The sequence below is a fragment of the Eublepharis macularius genome, chromosome 5 (genome assembly GCF_028583425.1).
Source record: "Eublepharis macularius isolate TG4126 chromosome 5, MPM_Emac_v1.0, whole genome shotgun sequence".
NCBI classification, from domain to species: domain Eukaryota; kingdom Metazoa; phylum Chordata; class Lepidosauria; order Squamata; family Eublepharidae; genus Eublepharis; species Eublepharis macularius.
The window spans coordinates 100,618,948-100,638,719 of record NC_072794.1 but is presented as its reverse complement, the minus strand read 5'-3'; the positions used below and the strand labels follow the sequence as shown (position 1 = coordinate 100,638,719).

General features: G+C 40.8%; 1 protein-coding gene across 6 annotated transcripts in view; it reads left to right on the top strand.

Annotated features, from left to right (window-relative positions):
- The window catches only part of PTPRF (protein tyrosine phosphatase receptor type F), a 717,473-nt gene that overhangs the window by 376,458 nt on the left and 321,243 nt on the right, over positions 1–19,772 (top strand). For all 6 annotated transcript variants that reach the window (XM_054979543.1, XM_054979542.1, XM_054979544.1 and 3 more), the window contains one exon: positions 12,487–12,632. In XM_054979543.1, coding sequence (XP_054835518.1) covers positions 12,487–12,632 — 146 coding nt within the window. The remainder of the gene's footprint in view (positions 1–12,486; positions 12,633–19,772) is intronic.

The window sequence follows — 19,772 nt, the reverse complement described above, 5'->3', positions numbered from 1 at the left end:
TTCCTTCAGAGAATGTGTTAGAAATTATAAACCCTGCAGAGCATTTTGAAATCTGTAAGGATCCATGAGCCTCTCCGGGTGGACTATTTTAACTAGTCCTCCCTTTTTGTAGGGTTTTGAGGCTATATTCAACTTTGTCTTCAGTAGACAATGTTCAAACCGTAGTTCAAGCCAAATCTCTAGTCCAGAAAGACCTCCCCTCCAAGTCTCAGTACAAATGATTGTCCAAGGTGTGGCCTCTTTCATTTGTGAGGCCAGTCATTATCTAAGAGAGGCCCAGGGCACCAAAAAAGCTATAAATTCATGGACTCCTGGCCCTGATAAGGAGCGTTCAGTATGGCTCTTGATGTCACAGAAAACAATCAATTTAGTTGCTTCCAGCACCACATCTGAGAGCACCTCCACCAACTCAGGAAGGTCTGGGAATCATGTCTGGGTGTGTGCTCTTGATGAGAACATAGAATATCTTCTGAAATTTACACTTTAAAGACAATGTTGAGAAATGTGTTAAGGACGCACCATTATATCTTGAATTGAGAATTACCATTCACTAAGAGGCCTATTTGATTAAGAAGGTTGGGAGGTAGCTTCTTAAGGGTACTCTAATAATACATAGAGATCAGCCCTAGATCTCCAGAGTTCTCAGAACTCATTGGGGGAAAGTGTGTGCTGGAAACGTACAAATTGGAAAAGCTCAGTGCATGTATGTTTAAAACAGTAAAGGTAATTAGCTTTTTCAGTAGCTTTAACAAAGGAGTGTGATTAAAGTCCAGATTGGAGGGCTTTCTAAAAGAGATGCTGCTAATTAAATTGCAGAGGTGCTGCAGGGTTTGTGGAGGGGGCTCTATGCAACCCATATTAAATTGAAAGTCAGAACAGACAAATTGACTCTAAATGTGTAAATGTTAAAGTCTGAGGAAGGGATAGGTGTTTTGGAAATCCCCAAACACGAAGTTATTTACATCCTTCCAGTATTCTCTTTGAAATTTAAGTAAGAATTAGTACATTGGAAACATAGCTGAAAATACCATTGCTATATATATTCAAGACACTGCTGGATTAATTTATTTCATATTTATTAGAGATTTGGCATCTTCGTAACATGTAAAAATGCTGTATTTATCTGCAGATGCTTTATTCAGAACTATGTATGTGAAAGTATATACAGGTAAGCAAAATTTGCTTGTGTAGTGGGAATGGCAGTGTGTTCTCATTATCATTAGTCAAAATGCTTTCTTCACCAGGTAGATGAGACCAGGATCCAATTCAGAGAACAATGTGTAGTATGATTGAAATGGACTGCACTTTTATCTGAACCTCTAATGGTCAAGAGAAGTGTTTGGTACCCTACCTAATCCAGGCGTCCCTAAATTTGCTAAGTTTATGGGCACTTCTGTTGTGTGTGTGCCACTAAATATTAAATGGCTGCTGGCACTAATTACAAACTGTTGTGCGGTTCCAAGTCAAGCATTCTCCTATGTTGGGGGCCAGCTGTTTCTGAAAGGGTGTTCCTTGCAGATGTAAAGGTGATGCCTCCTAAATTGTTTTGTGGGATCTCTTGCACCAAAGAGGGTGCCACAAGCCAGAAGAATTGGCTCTTTCCTTTCAGAACAGATGCTTTGGGAAGAAGGGTTTTAGGAAACATGTTGGTGGGCACCATGGTGGGGATTATTACCCCAACAGGCAGCATAATGAGATTGTTTACAGTGGAGTTTGCTGGGGTTGGGAGGCTAAGTAATAGTGTGCCCTGTGTTTATGTGCAAAAGAAGTCTGAGCCTACTTAAAATTCTTAAACTGGAGGGGAAAGCATTAGACTGGTAAGATCTTTGAACTTATTGCATCAAGGTCAGATGCTTGCAAAGGGGGTTAAAACCTTTCAATCCTTTTGTGCAAAATAATATTATGTTTAATTTAGCAAATAAACTAGCAAAATTAATTTTCAAATTTCTTTTTACAAGCAAGAGCGTTCAACTCTCACTTTTCAGGCAGGAGGAAATTAGCTCTTTTTTCCTGGCAGTGTTATATTGTAGACTTTTTGCACATTACAGTACAATTTTGATATTTTGAAGAAAATTGCAAATTATGAAGTGCCTGTTAAATGAAAATTCCCTGCGACAACATTAAAACGAGGGGCAGACATTGCTAGGAAGGTTGCTGTGGAAATTTAATATAAACTTGCAAATAAATACACAAAAATTGTGAACCTACAAAATTTTAGTAGGCTGCCTGCCTACTGATATATATGCAATGAATTTAATTTTTTTTGGTTTTTTGCTAATTTCAAACATTGGCAAACCCAGATTTTTTTTTGTAATCCATACATAATACATAAGAGCCCCATGGTGCAGAGTAGTAAGCTGTAGTACTGCAGCCCAAGCTCTGCTCAAAACCTGAGTTCGATCCTGGCGGAAGCTGAGTTCAAATAGCCAGCTCCAGGTTGGCTCAGCCTTCCATCCTTCCGAGGTTGGTAAAATGAGTACCCAGGTTTCTGGGGGTAAAGAGTAGATGACTGGGGAAGGCAATGGCAAGCCACCCCATAAAAAGTCTGCCAAGAAAACGTCGTGATGCGATGTCTCCCCGTGGGTCAGTAATGACTCGGTGCTTGCACCCTTACCTTTACCTACATAATACGAAAACAGAAGGAAAAGAAATATTGAGATGAGGTGATTTTTACGTTGGTTTCGTTTTAAAGGACCATAATATAACATACAGAAAAATTGTGGCAACAGTTATTTATTTTATTTATTGATTATATTTTTAACCCACCCTCCCCACAAGCGGGCTCAGGGCAAGGTACATTGATTAAAATACAAAACAATAACCACAGCATAAAAACAGCCATTAATAAAACCATTCCAAGACAGGGCAGTCCTGCATTCCTGCCCAGCAGCATACAAAAAGGGGAGGTAGTAGCAGACAGAGAGAATACTGTACCCCTTTTCGGGGCAGCCAGCAGTGGACTCTCCATAACCCCTCATAGAGGGAGACCGGTGGAAGGCTCGGCACTGATGGACTAAAGTTAGCCTTCACCATATGCCTGGTGGAACATCTCTGTCTAACAGGCCCACCTAAATGATACAAGTTAGACAGAGGTCTTTAACTGCTTGTTCTCCTACATACTTACAGATCAATGACAAAACATTCTACAGAACTCTTTGAGTGTGAGCATCCAGATCTTCTCTCTCTCCTCCCCCTCCCCCCAACTTGAACCATAAATTGCCAGATCCTAGGGCTCAGCTCAAGTACGTGCAAAACAATAAATAGTCTGAGCCACTAGTAAAGTGCCTTTTGCTATAAACATTACCTCAGTCTCCATGCAAAAGTACTTTTTATGCTTTTTCACTTAAAGCAGCTGTATATCTTCTGCAGCAAGTATAAACAATTAATTAAATTTCACTTCAGGTTTTTCCCTATAAGACAGTCTCAGGAGAAAGAAAAAGTAAATAGGTGATAAAAGTTCCTTCTAAGATTATATCCTCAGACAGTTCACTGATCATGAGTTGCTGCAGCTGAGGGCCTCTTCACTCACCAACAACAACTGGACAACTTGTTAATGACAAACTACTGATAACTTTTTGTTCAGGAGCTACATGCCCCCCAGCAATGTTCTAGATTATTCTTAAGTTCCATTGTACTTAAATCACTCCTCTGTGCTTTCCCACCCAAACAGTTGGTCAAACTGTAAACAAGGGCATGAATTAAACAAAATTAATTCTGACAGTAGATCGTGGTGACTTCAACCAAAAGAACCCAAAGGATATATTACTCAGCAGTACAGAAATTGTTGTTATATTGAAGAGTTACAGTACGTATATAATTAAGAATCAAGTCTTCATCTGGAAATAATGCCTGGGGAGATATTGTAGCACTCATAAAGGTGATCCTCTGGTGCAGTCAATTAGCTGGATTTGCAGAAGTGCTGTGGAGGAGGAAAGGAGAGGATTTAGCAATAGCATCATTTTGTATGAATCAGATTGCAGAAGGTTGTTGGCCTGAGGCATTAACCGTACCCTGTAACATTATATATTCTGTGTAATCAGCATTTATTCCACATCTCATGACACAGTAGATCCTCTGCCAATTGTATTGAGCACCTTAGTTTAGCATTTTGCCTACTCTAGCACCATCTACTATGAACAGGTAAATTTCACACACACACACACACACCGATTCACTGTTTGTTCGGTGTAAAATGTTTATTTAAGCATAAGCAGAACAAGTTTGAAGTTATAAAATAATAATGATTTGTCAGAATATGGTTAAAGATTTAGTGCATAAAGAATTCATAAGTTCACTAAATTCAAGCCTCATTGAGTATAAGTTTATAGTAATGTGTACTCAGAAAACTAAAGGCTGAACAGGATGAACAAAAGGGTTTTTTGGAGAGAGTTGAGTGTAGATTTGATTACTATGGACAAATATGCATATTGAAATACAATGACATTCAGATTGGGTTGCAATACCAAAATAGCTTGTACAAGTTGTTGGGCATGTACCGTTTAAGAGTGTAAAGGGCAGCATCACTATAATTGTGATGACATAATAGGAAGGTTGATGTGTTCTGTGTTTTACATATGTTAAATTTACAAATACAACTAACTGTTCAAAGTCTGGGAAACCTGTGTTCAAGTTACAGTAGTACTGATACATTTCAAGCTAGAAAAATGAAATGTTTTATAGATATGCAATTTTTAGACAAATCCCTTTATCAATGCTTAAAACAGTCCAATTAACATATCATTGCCAATGTTCTTCCTTGAAGTGGATTGAATCTATTGCTGTCATGGTAGCAGATTCTGTTATGGGTGACTCATTTGCTTGTTAGCTGGTTGATTCTTCCACCTGCGATGGCCAAACCTTAAAAGAAAACCTTATATAACATACAGTTCGTCTTCGTTCTTCTGTGCATCCCCACACTGAGACTGCACCTGCGCAGGCCCAATGTGTGTCTGCACAGAAGAGTCTCGATGAACAACAGTTACAGGTAAGTACAACACTGTTTTTACTCTCCTTGTAAATTTAACGTAATGTGAAACATTGTATCCAGTGTATCTGACAATGAAGGAAGTTAATGGATGCAATTTTTAGCACTTTCCTCCAATAGCTACCTGTACCTCCCACCAAATTAATTTGAGGGCCAAGGGATCTTTCAGAACAGTGGACTGAATCCAGTAATCTATCATCAGAAGGCATTGGTAGATATGAACATTTTTCTGTCCACCTCCCCTGGCAATCCTTTCTGACCCTGGGAAGTTTAATACCCAGATTCATGGGAGAGGAGGGAGGAACATAAGAGCAGCAGTGCTGGAGTACACCATTTAGTCCAGTATCCTATTTTATGTAGTGAAACCTGATGCCTCTGGAAGGCTTATGAGTAGAGCATAAGGGCCAGAGCTGTCCTCTGTAGATGGCCTCTCCATTACTGATATTCAGAGGGTTACTGCCATTGTCAGCTCTATTTATAACTAATTTAATTGATGGATCTAACTGCATTTTAAAACCAGCTACATCCTGTGCCAGTGAATTCCACAAGTCAAATACTGATTGAGTGAAGTACTTCCTTCGTTCTATCCTGAATCAACTGCCCATTAACATGGAGAGCCTGTGAGTTTTTGTATTATGCATAATTTTATAAACTTCTATTACATCCCCCTTCAGGTGTCTTTTTCTCTGAACTAAAAAGCCTGAAACCACAAATCCTCTCCTCTAGGGAAGACATTCCAACTCATTTTAATTGCCCTTTTCTGCACTTTTCCCAGTGTCATAATGTCATTTTTTAGGTATGGCAACCAGTGTTCCAAATGAAATCACAACATAGGTCTTATACAAAGGCATTTTAATACTATCCATAATCCCTAGCATAAAATTTTCCTTTTCTCTACTCTGTTATTTTCATCAATCTATTCACTGTGATCTTTTCCCTCCTTGCTCCACCCCAGCCACCCACCGGCAGCACTGCGTGATGACGTCATCATGTCATCATGCAGTCCGGGGGGCGCGCACGCACAAGGCTGGCCTCCAGCGCCAGAAACCCTGGCACCGGGGCTGGACATATGGCCATTAAAAATGAAATGTACCTACCAATGCACCTTGGGGTTTATTGCAATTACAATTATTCTGCACCTTTTATAGTCTTGTCACTCATAGTAACAGTGTGATTACTTTAACAGTCTCTTTCTGTAGAAGGCTTTCATTTTGCCACCAAGATTTATGAAACCAGAAAGGGCAGATGGTAAAGAAACTGACACAATTCATGTATTGAAAGAATGTATACCATTTGTACCATAGAAATACCTAATGGTGTACACATTCATTATTGAAAGAAAGCATGACTTTAGATCCTCCAGAGAACTAGCCAGTCTCAATTATGTATGTTACTTTAATAACAATGACCTAATTACTATGAATTCAGAAGTTAAGTATCTCGTTTGGAACTGTAATTGACCAAAAAAACCAAATTTCTGGAAGTTTTGCATATTTTTTTCAAGCTGATCACATACAAATTTAAAAGGTCACAAGTCAGGCTACTGAAGGATGCAAGAAGTTGTATATATATATTTACCATCTTCTAATACTGACTTGCGCTTTTTCTGTCCAGTACCGTAATATTCCTTCACAGCTACCACTAGAAAATTGCATTGGATGTAAAACAACCGCTGCTACTCTGATACTAATACATAGATCAGCAGACTGCTAGAATCAAATAATTAGAGATTATATAAAGTATAACAAGAACTTTTAGGCTTTAAAACTACAAATTACTAACAACAGTTTTAGAATAAAAAAATATTTAGTGTGTTTGTAGTCTACCACTATGATAAAGTTGGGCTGTGTAGATTAATACTGCTACCAAAAACAAAATACTTCTTCAAGGGTACAGTTGTTAAGGAACTATAAAACACATTAATAACAAATATGAATAATAAATAATAATAAAATATGAATAATAAATATGAATAAATAATAAATGTGAATGTGGAAGAGGATGAGTTTAACTTCAGTCACATCATCATTTAAATTAGTGCCACCAAGTATAACTCTGCTGGCTAGATTGGAACTGTCAAGATAAGCAAAATTATTTGTGTACCACAACATTTATGCTACGAAGTTTTCATTTGGTTCGTTAATTCCACAACTGTTGTTTCCTCAGCAGTACCATCCATGGGTTCGGGTTGTGCCTAATCCCTATATTGCTGACAGCTGAGTGCCAAAGAGCAGGATATTAGGAAACTGCGTTATTGTATGTTTCTAGAACTTAACTTAAAAAAAAAATAGGATAGATTCGGGTGGGTAGTCATGCTGGTCTGCAACAGAACAACAATATTTGAGTTCAGTGGCACCTTAAAGACCCATAAGATTTTCAGGGTATAAGCTTTCGAGAGTCAAAGCTCCCTTCGCCAGATACAAGTAGGAATGGAAGTCCATAAACCTTTATATCCCACTCAGGAGGTGAGAGAGATATAGCAAAGAAGGGAGTCAAAGTGCAACGGTATAATGGTACAGTGCAACTTGATCTGAGTAGAAATCAACATCTGTAGTTTAAAGAATCCCATGTTGTTGGTCTTTAAGGTACCACTGGAGTCAAATCTTGCAGAAAACTGGTAGTGGAATGGGTGAGCCTTTGCTGTGGCCAGTAAAGCTGCTGCGAATAAAAGCATTTTGTGAAAATATTTTCTAACCCTTTCTTTGGAATGGTCTTTGTTTAGCTAGAGAGCCATTTTTAAGAACATAATTATCCTATTTGTAAATTTGATTAAGCTTTTGAAATCTTGTTTTCTAAATGGGGATCACTAGTTACAATGGGGAAATTGAAATGTTAGGTATTTGTTATGCTTTAATACTTGGGGTTTCTGGACTAGTACTGATAATGTGGGAATTGGGGTTTCACTGCCATCTTCCAAGCTTTGGGGAGGTTCTCTTGTACTTTTAATCACATCTTGGCTAGGTTATTTTGGATAAATCATATAATTTCTCTTCACCAGTCAAACATGCATTATGTGTCTGTTAATGTGGGTTGCAGTAATCTGTCTAGCTCCATTTCTGACACCTTTCTGTTTTCTTACTGCTTCTTAACTTCTGGACATTTTTTGTGGCTAAAGTGATGGAAGCAAAATGTTTCCCCCATTTAGTTTTCTCCAGGTTTCCCTGTTTGGACCCTAGTGAAGACAGGTGCCTGGGCACTGGAGTCATACTGAGCCAATTCTGTTTGCCTGCTAGAAACCCCAAATTTCTTTTTTACCAGGTTTCTTGACTTTTTTCCTGGCATTTTAACTAGTTACAGAAATTAATTTGAATTTTGGTTGACACCGTTTGTAAAAGAAGGGGGAAATGAAACTAAAGACTATTGCTTTTCAGCCTATTTTAAACATTTTTAAAGATACTATGTTCTACTAAGTCTGGTTCCACTGAAGGAAGTTTATTTTATAGCCCGCCTTTCTCACTGAGGCTCAAGAGGGGTTACCCAGTGCGAGTTAGTACAGTCAATTTCAAGGAAACTTCAATAAACAATGTAATAGGATATATAAATGCAAATTTGCAAGATTTAAAACCAGCAGAAATCCAATACAGAGTTGAAGAAATGCTAAACAGAGCATAAGCGATTCTAAGACTAACATATTAAACAATGTAGAAACTACCCAGTACTTAAAGCATCCCTTCCCTCTGTGAAAATCTCCAGTGGATTTCCTTCACCCTGAGAAAACCTCCTTCAAGATCAAGCTGATGCCTGTGCAGAAAACAGTCTCATAAAGGCTAGCAGCATATCCGAATATCAAGTTAAACTTAATAGCCTTGAAAATGCTGAGCTTTTCAGTACTATATTATGATGCACATTATAGCATATTAATTGTGGTCAAATAAGCCATAATTCAGTAAAAAATATATACTTGAAAGTATGTTGTATATGTTTCCAGTATACTCAGAAATGATAATTTTCTAAAGTTACAGATCATCTTACATTAAAAAAATCTTTATACAACACAGTATGAGTGACTAAATTGTCTTAAAAAGCATTTCACCCACTCCCTTTCTTTTAAAAACCTCTCTTAAGTATTTTTGAGGCATTGCAAAATTTCCATTTTTGTTTTGTTAAAAAATGTTTTCAGCGCATGTTAGCTAGCGTTTTTCAAATGTTTCTGTTTTTTTCCTGTGCCTTCATATCTCCAGCCCTGCTGTTTTCCATTGTGAACAGAATATCCATTTGAACATGCCCAGAATTTCTTTATGGGTACTCGTTTTTGGAATTTCTTGCAGGTTGGAATGCTTGAGTTTTTCTGTGTGCCTTTGTAAAGTGTTCTACTTTTGTATGAGCAGTGCTCCATGTACACAGGCAGGGGAAAGGTATGCAGGATGTATAATTTCTGCATTGTGTTCTCTAGGGTAAGAGTTTTAGACTTTGCTTCCTGTCACTTAATTTATTTAGATAGTTTATTATTATTGCAAAGTAAGTAACAAAAAAGAGTAAATCAAATTAAATATAAAACAAATCAGTTGAACTGGTCTGCATTGCAAAACAATGAATCAGACATCAATCACCATCACCATTCTGAATCTTAAATCAACATCTTTCTAAGGAAGGTAATAAGAGTTAAAGAAACAGATTATGTAAATGTAACTAATTATGTTACTAAGTAGATTAAAAAATATGTGAAATCAGTCATGATAGTTGACTTACTTTACTGTCGCACTACAATCTGTGATATTTTGGATGTATGTAAGAGAGTGGTCATCTTTCTGAATTTCAAAAATGTATTCTCTGAGATTACCTTTTTCTTCCCTCCACTAGGCCCACATTTAGGTTCTTTTTCATTATGAAGATATATTAGGCTTTAAGCATTTTCATAGAACTAATTGTATCATAAAATACCTTGCTAAACTGGGCTTAGAATACGATGATGTCTATTTGAATAAATTAATTGCACGAGTTTGGCAAATTATCCCCTTTCCTCAAAGGCAAGCTATTGTACAGAATGATATAAAAAGAATTAGGGCTTTTCTCCTTCAGATTCTTTACTCCCCAGTAAAAACAAAACGTTGTCAAAGAGTTAACAATTTGATCATCTTATCTCCTCTGATTGTCTAATGTCCTCATCTCTGATTGGATTTCTGACAAGCTAAGGAGTGAGACCCTTGAGGAATTGTAGGAGGGAAATAGAAATTTCCCTTGACCCCCATGTCCAACTGTCCTCCTTCAGGATTCTGTAGAGTCTTGGAGTGTGTGAGCAAGCCTGTTTTCTCTCCCAATTCCTCTCTTTTAAGTGATTTTCAACAGTTTTCTTATATTTGAGGTACTATAAAACAATACTAAGCTACTATAGAATATAATCTTCTGGCAAATGGTGCAACCAAGATAGCCTGCAGAGAACTTGGAATGTGTTCCTTCTGTATTATTTTAGTTGAATATTAGGTTCAAGTAGGCAATTGGTTCTTGTGGTTTTCAACAAAGCATCCCATATGGGTGCATAGATAGCTGCCCCCAGACCTCCTAATTTTTGGCTCTGATCACAGCCACTCCAACTATCAGGCAGGTGGGACAAGCTACCTTTATAATTTAGAAACTGAAAGCTTTACCTTCCCAAGACCTTGGCTTTCAAATCTCCAGGTTCATTTTGGGGTTGTAACCACATTCAAGTCAAGAATTCTAGATTCAGCTTAATTAAAATATAGTTTATTAGTTTTAAGGAGTGTTGCAAAGCATAAAGCACTCCGACACATGCAATAGACATAAAACAAGAACACCTTACTGTTGCTAGCTAAAAAATCTGCCTTGCTAAATCTTAAGAGCTTGCTACCTTTAAGCATCTCTGTTTGGCATCCATTAGTTGTTCATCTTACCCATCAGGGAGAGTGCATGCCCCCTTGATGCCTAGTTGGTCTGGCATAGGGGCATGCCAAGGTGGAAAGAATAGAGAGGGGTGTTCTGGGTGTACTGAGAAGCTATCTTTTCTATAACTTAGTGCATCACCTAGCAACTCAAGAACCAATCAGGGCCAAGCTGCTAATTAATGTTACATCTGTGAGAACATCTAGGAAGGACAGAGACTCTCTGAGACAGCCTTTCAAGGTCAAATAACTTGGGAACTCAGAGATCATTTGCAGGTGTTGCTGATCATCTTCACCAGCACATTTGAGGTTTGCCCAGAGCCTGCAAACACTCACATACTGAACCAAAGTTCAGTCATTCTTACTAAAATCCTGGCCTTAACTGGCAACTTCCATACACGGGGCAAAGGATTTCTTCTTCTCTTCCAGTGATAAAGAAATTTAAAGATAAGTAGGAAGGATATCATTGATGCTCTTTACTGAAAAAGGCAATACACTCCATGATTTCTAACCAATGTATTTTTATTATTAGGGAGTGACATCACCAAGAATGTGTTGGTGCTTTGTTGGGGGGGGGTCTCAAGTGTGAATTTTATTGTAGCAGGAACAGTAGGTATTCAGTAAATGCCCCAAATCAAGAAAAGCAGGGCAAACCTTGTAGAAATCCCTATATACCCTGTTGTGAGGGTGCCCAAACTGGTTCACTCATAATTAAACAGTGGCCTTGTTCTATGAAATAGCTGTTCATAATCTATAAGCACATGGAGTTACAGAGCCAGGGCCCTACTTCATAGAAGTACATTCTGTGATAGCAAAATTAACACAGGTTTCAGGTTTTTCAGACAACAATTCTGACTTGATCATCATGACATTTGTTAATCCTAATCTTTTAAATTGGTGTTTACAGGTGTCCACAAAATTTTTATACTTCAGTCAGCATTGGCTAGTTTTAGTTAGAAATGAACACGGAATTTTAGGCTAGAATATACAATGACAAAACCAGTTTCAACTTGTTTTTGAAGTGATTGCTGTACATTGATGGGTTTGTTATTTCCCTTGATCACTAGACCCTTGTGACTTTGTGTCGGTTTGAAAATAACCTAAATATTGGCTCTGTTTAGATGTCATGAACAAACCAACATTTTCATGATAGGTACAAACCTAGTTAATTTATATGCTTCCGGGCTCCATCCTTTTTAATCTATCACAGTTTGCCAAGACTAAAGACAGTATACTGTTACATCTAAATGTAGGCACGTTAATAAATTGGTTTATTTTACCAGTAACCAAGATTTTAATATACGTAACTAGAATCTGAGTTACTGGAAAAGAAGCAAGCTCTTGCAAGTTGTGGTAACTGCATTTTGATGTTACAACAAATTGGAGTCAGGTGAAGAAGACTTAAGTCTTCAATCTTAGCTCACTGTATGAGGGAGGGACAGAGCAAGTATGCAAGCCCAGCCTTTAACTGTGTTCACTGGCCATTATGAATAAAACTTAGCTTCTTCATGATATTGAATTACTCAATATATTGCTATATATTATATTACTGCAGCTGATGCATTAGCTTGGAATGTTTATAATATTCATTAACTTTATTTAGATTCCCTATCTCTTCAATATTTTACTAACCAGTATTTTACTATCTTTTCTTTTCATTTGTAGGCAAGCCAAGCTTCATGAAAGCTCCCGAGGACCAGACTGGAATTTCTGGAGGTGTGGCCTCCTTTGTATGTCAGGCAACAGGAGAGCCAAAGCCGCGCATCACATGGATGAAGAAAGGGAAAAAAGTCAGCTCCCAGAGATTTGAGGCAAGTAATTTTTCTTCATAGTCCACAAACAGGAGTCTAGTGGCACTCTAAACAGTTTAATCTAGTAAAAGTCTCTGTGGACTAAAGCTTACTTTGACGGATGCATATTGTGAGTCTTCACTAGGCAGATTCAGATAACTACATTTACTCCAACTTCTGGACATCCAATGAAGTGAAAAAACAAATTGATAAAGCCAGACTGGTACTCAGAAATACTGTAGTACTAATCAGGTCCCAAAGACATAATAACAGCGCATCATGGGTTGTCACTTACAGTTGCTAGCTCAAACCAGTCCAATATGTCATCATTGAGTTATAGGCCATTCCCGGATAATGTTTCTCTTTCACAGACCTTGGGTGGCAGGCCTTTCCTTGTTTACAGATAGCCCCCTAACCGAAAACAGCTTCTTCCCAAAAACATGGGCTACCTAACAGGCCCAGGAACCAAGCTGTGCAATAAACCAAGATACCAACTTTGTCTCAATAGACATTCAAGTAATATTTTTACACTTCCTAATAACAATCATCTATTCCATTTGAAGTTTATCTACTTGCTCATCTGCCAACATAATGTATGCCATCCTGTGTTGTCAATGCCCTTCTGCCCTATAAATTGATCAGGTCAGTACTTACATGAAAGAATATATGGGCCCATATTTGACATTAAAATGCAATATACACAAACCAGTGGGAGATCACCTTAGTCTCCCAGGGCACATTATCACTTTCACTATTCTCCTGTGGTCCTGGAGTGGGACAGTCAACACTCTGGTAGCTCCTCCTCCATCTCTTGCGTGGGATCGGACGAATTTGCGATCCTGGGGGAGGGGCTACTAGGCTCTCAGTTCTTTCCAGCCCTGCTCAGCAGGGGACGCATAGTTTCTAGCTCTGCGGAGCAGCGATCCTTTGAAGGCACCAGGTGGTGTGGGAAGACGTGCGCTTGCTGGGGAAAAGGAAGGACGTGTTCCTCCTCCCCCCCCCACTGAGCTAGTTGGCGGTGTCAGGAGCCGTGGGGAAAAGAGGCAAGCTGCAGAGCCGACAATCATAGATCGTTAAGACCCAACTTCTGCAAAGGCCAGCCAGGATCGGGCAGGGATGCCGCGGCAGCCACAAATTGAAGGACGGACCTCCGGGGCTCCAAAGGCGGTGGAGGCCTTACAGAGCGCGCCAAAAGTGAGTCAACTCAAGGCACTCCCGCGGAGAGGCTTTTTTTACACCCGAAAAAGCGCGGGGGGGGGTAACCTTGGAGAGCTGCCCAGAGAAAGACTAACTTTTAAAGTGACATCTGGGTTAGGCAGGCTCCCCCAGGGCTTGGCGCTTGGCAGCAGACCCTGAAGCAGACTAGCTTCTCCATACTGGGCCTTTAGGGGATTTCTCCTTGCCGCATTTAGGAATACCTGCCCCCATTTACTTTGCTTTTAGGCGGGAAGATTTGGCGGGAATGGCGTCTAAGGCTGGCATAACAGAGGCAAAAGCAACTGAGCCAACACTTAGTGGAATGGAAGCCCCAAGCCCACCACAGCCCACAGGATCTACCCAAGGAGAACAACAAGGGAATTTTGACCCTGATCTGTCAGGACCAGAGGCAAAGGCTAATATCCTGGCATGGCTACAGACAGAAATCAAAAAAGGCCTAGACAATGCTGTAAAAAATCTGAGAGGGGAATTGGCCACCCAAAAGAAAGACAAACAGCAGCCAGGTGCCTCTCAGGGGAAAAGGCATGCGAAAGCCATTACCCAGGGCAACCCCAAAAAGAGACAGGTAGACAAATGGACAGAGGGGGACTCCACTGACTCAGAGGGGTCGCAGTGGGGTTCAGAGACATCCCATAAAACCTTAGAAAGTGAGGAAGGGGAACTGTCAGAAGAAGAAGCGGAGGAAGATGCGGGTCAAATGCAAACCAGGCTTTTTCCACCAGAGGTGTATTATAAGCTGCTTGCTAAGGTACTAAGAACTCTGGAGATCTCACATACTGAAACAGATAAAGAAGCTGCAGAGCGATCTTACTTCCAAAGATGAGCACTAGACAATCAGGAGTGCCTCTTCCAGCTATCTTCCACGACAACCTTAAACTGGAATGTGATAACCCAGCGAAACCAAAAGTGTACCAATCAGTGTTTAACAAGTTCTATTCTCTCACATCTGACGCTGCCAAAAAGATAAGACTCCCGATTGTGGATGACTCGGTTACTAGTCTAGCGACAACCTCGGTTCTGCCCATGGATGCAGAAGGTATGCCAAAGGACCCATCTGGCAAGAAGATTGAACAAGCCTGCGTAGGAATTTCAATGTATCAGCAGCGTCCTTGAGGTCATCAGCGACTGGGTCACTGTTTGCTAGAGCAGCTTATACCTGGGCCTCAGACCTAGCAGCTACAGGTAGAGAGATCCAAGAAAAAGTCAAGAATGAGGTCAAGAAAATAGCCCATGCAGCAGCTTTTGCAGCAGACGCTACCTTAGACTCTTTCCAAATGTCTTCCAGGGCTATGGGGTTTAATGTGGCAGCATGACGGAACATGTGGCTGAGAAATTGGGACGTAGATCCACAAGCTTGCAGCAAGGTGGCTGCAATACCGTTTGCAGGAGCCAAATTGTTTGGAGATGCACTAGATAGGTACCTAGTGGAGAATACAGAGAAAAAGAAGGTACTACCATCAAAGAAGAAGGACCCTAAATACAAGGGAAGACATTCCTTTCAAGACTTCAAGAGACCCTCATGACAGAACACGGACAGACCCTTTAGAAGTAGATGGCAAAGCAAACCAAGGTTCGACAACAGATCTTTCATCTTCAGAAAATCAGCCCCCCAGACCAAAGGCCAAAAGAAAAATGCTCAATTATGACTATACCGAGCATCAGACAACAAAGCAGATAAGGGGACATCTTCAGGAATTTTCTTACCAATGGAATCAAACAATATCAGACAAATGGGTACTGGAGACAGTATCCAAGGGCTATTCCTTGGAATTCGAGAAGGTACTAAGAAGGCACTTTTTACAGGTGTCTCAGAATCCTTCACAACAGAAACACCGGGAAATTATAAAAGCCATTCAACACCTATTGCAGATATAGGCGATAGAGCCGGTGCCAGCACAACACAGGAAACAGGGAGTGTACTCAATCTCCTTTATAGTTCTGAAAAGAAACGGGAATATCAGGGCCATTCTAGACCTAAAATGATTGTATCTCCACATACGATCCAGGAGGTTCAGATTGGAGACTATGAAGTCCACCACGGGGGCCATGCAGAAAGGGGACTATCTAGCTTCCATAGATCTGTCAGAGGCCTATCTGCACATCCCTATAAGAGTCATTCACAGAAGGTACCTGTGTTTTGCTTTCGACAAGAAACATTACCAGTACAGAGCACTCCCGTTTGGCTTGAAATCTTCACTGAGAGTTTTCACGAAAGTACTGGTGACTCTGGTAGCCTTTCTCAGAGTTCAAGGAATAGCCCTGTCGCCTTACTTGGATGATATCTTGATAAAAGCTCCGTTCCTAGATTCAGCCCAGGAGACCATAGCAATGACAGTGAGCTGCCTGGAGGGACATGGGTTTGTCATCAACCATCAGAAGAGTGTCCTTACACCAAGGCAGCGGATAACACACTGACGGAAAGTCGTCTGTAATTAGTGCTTCCAAGCGCCCCGCTTAGCCCAACAACACAAAACACTGGAGCCAAGACGTTGTGAGAAGTAGTGCAGATGGTGTATTTACAAGTCCATATTTACAAGTGCAAAAATGTGCTCAGCATACAAACAGCAGACTGCAGCAACTAGCAGAGTCACAGCCTGACAGAATGAGAGAGCGAATCCAGAGTCCAGTCCTTAGGTCAAGTCCACAAGTATCCCAAGTTTTCTCGTGTAGAGTGACAAAGGTTTGCACCAGGCACCAAGCTGAGCAGATCAGCAAAATGCAGACCTGTGGCTGGACCTTTAACTGTCTACCAGCCTATAGGGAGAGGTAGAGTCAGCCAATCAGCACAAGGCTGATGCAATCTAGCTGCAACCCAGCTAAATGATCAGGTGTAAACCTGTCAGAAAAAACTGCTGACTCACCTCCTGTTAAAGGGCACAGCAGCCCGTACACATGTGCCAGTGAGTTTCCGGTTACTTTGAGTTTTTATTTTTGAGTAATAGGAGTAATAATAGACACAATTATGGACAATTATGAACTTTAGTATCCCCAGAGAGACAACAGAAGATCACGTCCCTGATAGTATCAGTCCAGAACGATAAGAAGGCGGAAGTGATGCAACTGGCCAAGCTTCAAGGGATGATGGTATCCTGCCAGGATACACTTCAATGGTCTAGATTCCACATGAGACCATTACAGAGGTTCCTGCGTCCCTACCAATGGATCATAACTCACAGGTGGAACAAGCTCGTGGAGATCCCACAAACGCTGTCCAAAGAACTGAGTTGGTGGATGGAAGCAGGCAGGTTTGAGGAGGGTTCACCACTAAGGGAACCAAACAAAATAACGATGACAACAGACGCGAGTCTGACTGGCTGGGGAGCACACATGGAAGACAGGATGACCCAGGGAGAGTGGCACCCCGAGGAGAAGGGGTGCAGTATAAACCTTCTGGAATTAAGGGCGATAAAGAATGGCCTATGGAAGTTCCAGGACTGTCTGAAAGGGAAGCACATAATGGTGCACACAGACAACATGACAGCAAAAGCCTACATAAACAAACAGGGAGGCAGCAGGTCCAGGGCCCTAAGCAAGGAGGCAGAGGAAATATTCCTCTGGGCAGAGGTGAACCTAAAATCAACAAGGGCAAGCTGTGTTGTGGGACAGCAGAACATTCTGACGGACTGGCTGAGCCGGAACAGAGTGGACCAGTCAGAGTGGATACTGAACAAACAGGTCTTCTCACAGATATGTCTGAGGTTCAGCAATCCAGAAGTGGACTTATTTGTCTTGGCTAAAAACACTCAAGTTCCCAAGTTCTTTTCAAGACGAAGGGAACGAGAGGCAATGGGAACAGATGCCCTGTCCAAAAATTGGCCCCGAACGCTCCTCTACGCCTTCCCTCCTCTGAAAATAATCCACAGGGTGATACAGAAAGTAGTGGAGCAAAAGGCAGAAGTAATAATGATCACACCATTCTGGCCACGGAGGCCATGGTTCCAAGACCTCAGAAGGTTGTCAAGGGAGGAACTGTGGAGGCTCCCATACAGGGACGACTTACTGACCCAAGGGGAGATTTAGCACCAAAACTCCAGGTCTCTAAAGTTGACAGCCTGGAGGTTGAGCACAACCAACTCAAGGACTTGGGTTACTCCGAAAGAGTTATCTCCACAATGCTAGCTTCAAGGAAAGGCTCAACAAACAAAAGCTACAATAAGACATGGCAGGTGTTTCATGAGAGGTGTGAACAAAAAGGGAAGAATCCACTAAGCCTCTGTTAAACAGATCCTACTGTTCTTACATGATGGCCTTGACAAGGGACTTAGTACTAGCACACTGAAAAGACAGGTCGCAGCGATCTCAGCGATCAGAGGGTCGAAGAGAGGAGCGTCTCTCACTGTACATCCCCATATCAAAAGGTTCCTAAGAGGGACTGTGTTACTGAATCCTCCACAAGTGCATAGATTTCCTGCTTGGAACCTGAACTTAGTGCTTAAGGCACTTACAACGGAGCCATTTGAGCCAATGGCAACTTGTCCCCTTAAAGAACTGACCCTTAAGACAGCCTTTCTGGTGGGGTTGATTTAAGCGAGAAGGGTGTCAGAGATAGGTGCGCTGTCAGTAAATAGGGATCTGTGTATTTTCCACTATGATAAGGTGGTTTTAATGACAGACCCTACCTTTATCTCAAAAGTCAATTTGACCTTTCATAGAGGGGAAGATATTATCCTACTTCCTTCTGTAACAATCCAAAACATGAGAAGGAGAGAGAATGGCATAGGTTGGGTGTGAAGCGGGCATTGAGCTATTACATAGAGAGGACCAAACATATACACAAAGTAGAGAGTATGTTTATCTCATTTAGGCAAAGCTCATTGGGCGAGAAAGTGACACCCTCGACAATAAGCAGATGGATTAGGGAGTGCATAGGGCTGGCATACACATCTAGGAAGTTGTCGCCCCCTAAGAGAATTACCACCCACTCCCTGAGAGGGACAGCCACCTCGGCAGCATACAGATCTTTCCCATTGTTAGAAAAAATGTGTAGGGCTGCAACTTGTAAGTCAGTACATATCTTCATGAAGCAGTATAGAATAGATCAGTTGGCTTCAGCAGAAGCAACCTTCGGCAGGAGGATGCTACAGCACACCCTGGAGACATAGGGTCTGAAATACCCACCTGAAGGTATGCTGCTAGACATATATCCTGAGTGTCGACTATCCCACTCCAGGACCACAGGAGAATGGAAGATTTATATTCACTTACTGTGAAGCTTCCTTTTTCAGGGGTCCTGGAGTGAGACAGTCCGAAACCCACCCAATCTCCCCCCCCCCAAAAAAAAGAGAGGGGGAAAGAAGGGACAACGAGGACACTTTCTAGATATACGTTAATATAAACGTCGTTGCAGTATTGCAGTTGAACAGTTTAATCTATTGGAGTTCTAGTTATAATGAATAGGGTTTGAGATACCAGAAAAGGAATCAACGGGGACTATTGAGGGCTTGGAAAGGAACTGAGAGCCAGGTAGCCCCTCCCCCAGAATTGCAAATTCATCCGACCCTGCGCAAGAGATGGAGGAGGAGCTACCTGAGTGTTGACTGTCCCACTACAGGACCCCGGAGAAAGGAAGCTTCACGGTAAGTGAATATAAGTCTTCCATTCTCCAGCAAATAAAAACTTCAAAAGGAGACTACAGCATGAAATTGCTTAATTAGAATTCATCATGAAGTTTGACTTTAGATTTCCAAGCTATTACAGAACTAGGGAAATCATCACCAATTACTACTGTTTTGAGTGGTGTATGAATTTGTTGTGATTACATTTAAATTTTGTATAATTATGTCTCACCCTGTACTTCCTGATTTCATAACCATTTTACTCTGCTCTTTACAACTTTAATTCTTCATAATCTTGTATAGAGATCAGTATGAGGGTAGATATTATGCTGGAGCTATTTTTTAATTTTGTATTTATTTATATTATTTATAGTCTGCCTTTCCCACT